Source organism: Suricata suricatta, chromosome 10 (assembly GCF_006229205.1).
Source record: "Suricata suricatta isolate VVHF042 chromosome 10, meerkat_22Aug2017_6uvM2_HiC, whole genome shotgun sequence".
Taxonomy (NCBI): Eukaryota; Metazoa; Chordata; class Mammalia; order Carnivora; family Herpestidae; genus Suricata; species Suricata suricatta.
The window spans coordinates 57,464,766-57,466,670 of NC_043709.1; the positions used below are offsets into that span (position 1 = coordinate 57,464,766).

The 1,905-nt window shown below is 39.0% G+C and overlaps 1 protein-coding gene across 1 annotated transcript in view; it reads right to left on the bottom strand.

The window, feature by feature from the left end:
* Nucleotides 1-491, bottom strand: part of LOC115304584 (olfactory receptor 6C4-like) — a 1,007-nt gene extending 516 nt beyond the window's left edge. Inside the window, exon 1 of the mRNA XM_029954801.1 lies at nucleotides 3-491. Coding sequence (XP_029810661.1) covers nucleotides 3-491 — 489 coding nt within the window. The remainder of the gene's footprint in view (nucleotides 1-2) is intronic.
* Between the last annotated feature and the right edge of the window lie 1,414 nt (nucleotides 492-1,905).

A 1,905-nucleotide genomic window follows, 5' to 3' on the forward strand; every position in this document is an offset into this window, starting at 1 on the left:
AGCTGACTGGTCAGAATGACTGGGGATATGATGATGAGAAATCCAGCCACCCAAGAGCAGAGGACCAGCTGGATGCAGACTCTGCTGCTCATGATGGTCATGTAATGCAGGGGTTTGCATATGGCCACATAGCGGTCATAGGACATGGCAGCCAGAAGGTAAAACTCTGTGGCTCCAAAGAGGATGACGAAGAAGTACTGAGTGAAGCAGCCAGCAAAACTGATGCTCTTGTTTCCAGTTGTGATGCTGAACAGCAGCCTGGGAGTAACAGTGGTTGTATAGGAAATTTCTAAGAAGGAGAAATTCCGGAGGAAGAAATACATAGGAGTCTGGAGGTGGAAATCCATTAGAGTAAGAGTGATGATTGTCAGGTTTCCAATGATGCTGAATATGTAGGTGAGGAAGAGAAATATAAAGATTACAAGTTGGATCTCCGGGATGTCTGACAATCCCAGTAGAATAAATTCTGTCAGAAAGGTTTGGTTTTTCATTGCTAACCTTTGCTGCCTGGAAGGAGACAAATGATGATGAGAGAGACAGAATATCTTGGGAATATTGAGTGAAAATGTGGATTTACTATGGAATTTGTTCATGGGAAGTTCTTTTGTCCTCCTGTCCCAAAGAGAATGTTTGTCTCAATATGGTCCCTCACAAAATTTGCCAAAGTTCCCACATAAGAGGCTTTATTTCTTTGATCCTTTCCTTGGAACAACACATGGCCACTTGGTCTTCTTAATTCATGCTCTGTATTTTAATTTTTATCCTTTGTTTTCTTACCTTTCCTTTAATAAATATGTGACCTCTTACCTATGGTAGGAATATCTCTTTTTTCTTCAGCCTGAATACTTTAGCTATTTGCTTCATTTACTGCACTCTCCGACATATTGGGCATGTGTCCTATCTTTTTGGTATCCTTTTGCTTTGCCTGATAACAATCCCCAGCCCTCCAGTGCAGGAGTGAACAGCTCTATTATGTATCCCGTCCTTTGTTCCTCACAACAGTGCTTGAGAAAGCTTTGGAATATTGAATTTTTTTTTGGTATGAATCCCATTCTTCTAGTTAACTGACAGGAGAGAGATAACAGATAGCTAATAATTCCAGGAAAGCTTTCTTTAACTCCTTTAAATATAGGAACGTTGGTCTGGAACTGGATCTCTTCTTATACTCTTTCAGTCTCTAAGGCATTGATGGAACTCTGGTATAGAACACTATGGAAGGGTCAGCCTGGTCCCTAACAGATCAATGAGAATTCCTCCCAGGAAATAACTTGCTAGGTTCAAGATCCTTTTGGGCATTTACCTTTTGTTCTGATCTTCCAGATTCCTCAAAGCTAAGGAACATCAAGGTCTCTTCTGAAATGGGTGCTTATCTGGAGCCCATCCATGAACCAGGACCATTGTTATTGGACTGTAAGAGCTAGAATGTATCATGCTCTGCCTGGGATGCTCAGGCTTTTGTTCACCAGCCTCTGGTCTTTGAAGAATTTCTTTAATCATCCTTAAAAAGCTCATATTCATATTTCACATAAATTCCTGTGCAGGAGTACATATTTAATTGTTCAAAGCTATTTATTTTATCACTGTAGTAGTGAAAAGCTGTAATAATAAAACTTCTACCAATGCATGAATGTCTAAGTGAAGTATAATCATTCCTATTTGGAATAAAATGGGAAATTTGATTTGTACTGGCTTGGATAAGACTACAATCTATTCCTGGTGAAATAAACAGATTGGTATTCCTTACATATAGTGTGATTTTATCAGTGTAAGGAACTGGAAATTTATGTGTATATTTGTAAGAGCAAAGAAAATAATCTGGAAGAATACCAAATGGTCAATGATGGTATTTCTGGAATGCTACTGCAGAAGTGAAGGAAGACCTTCCCTTTTACTTTATACCTATTT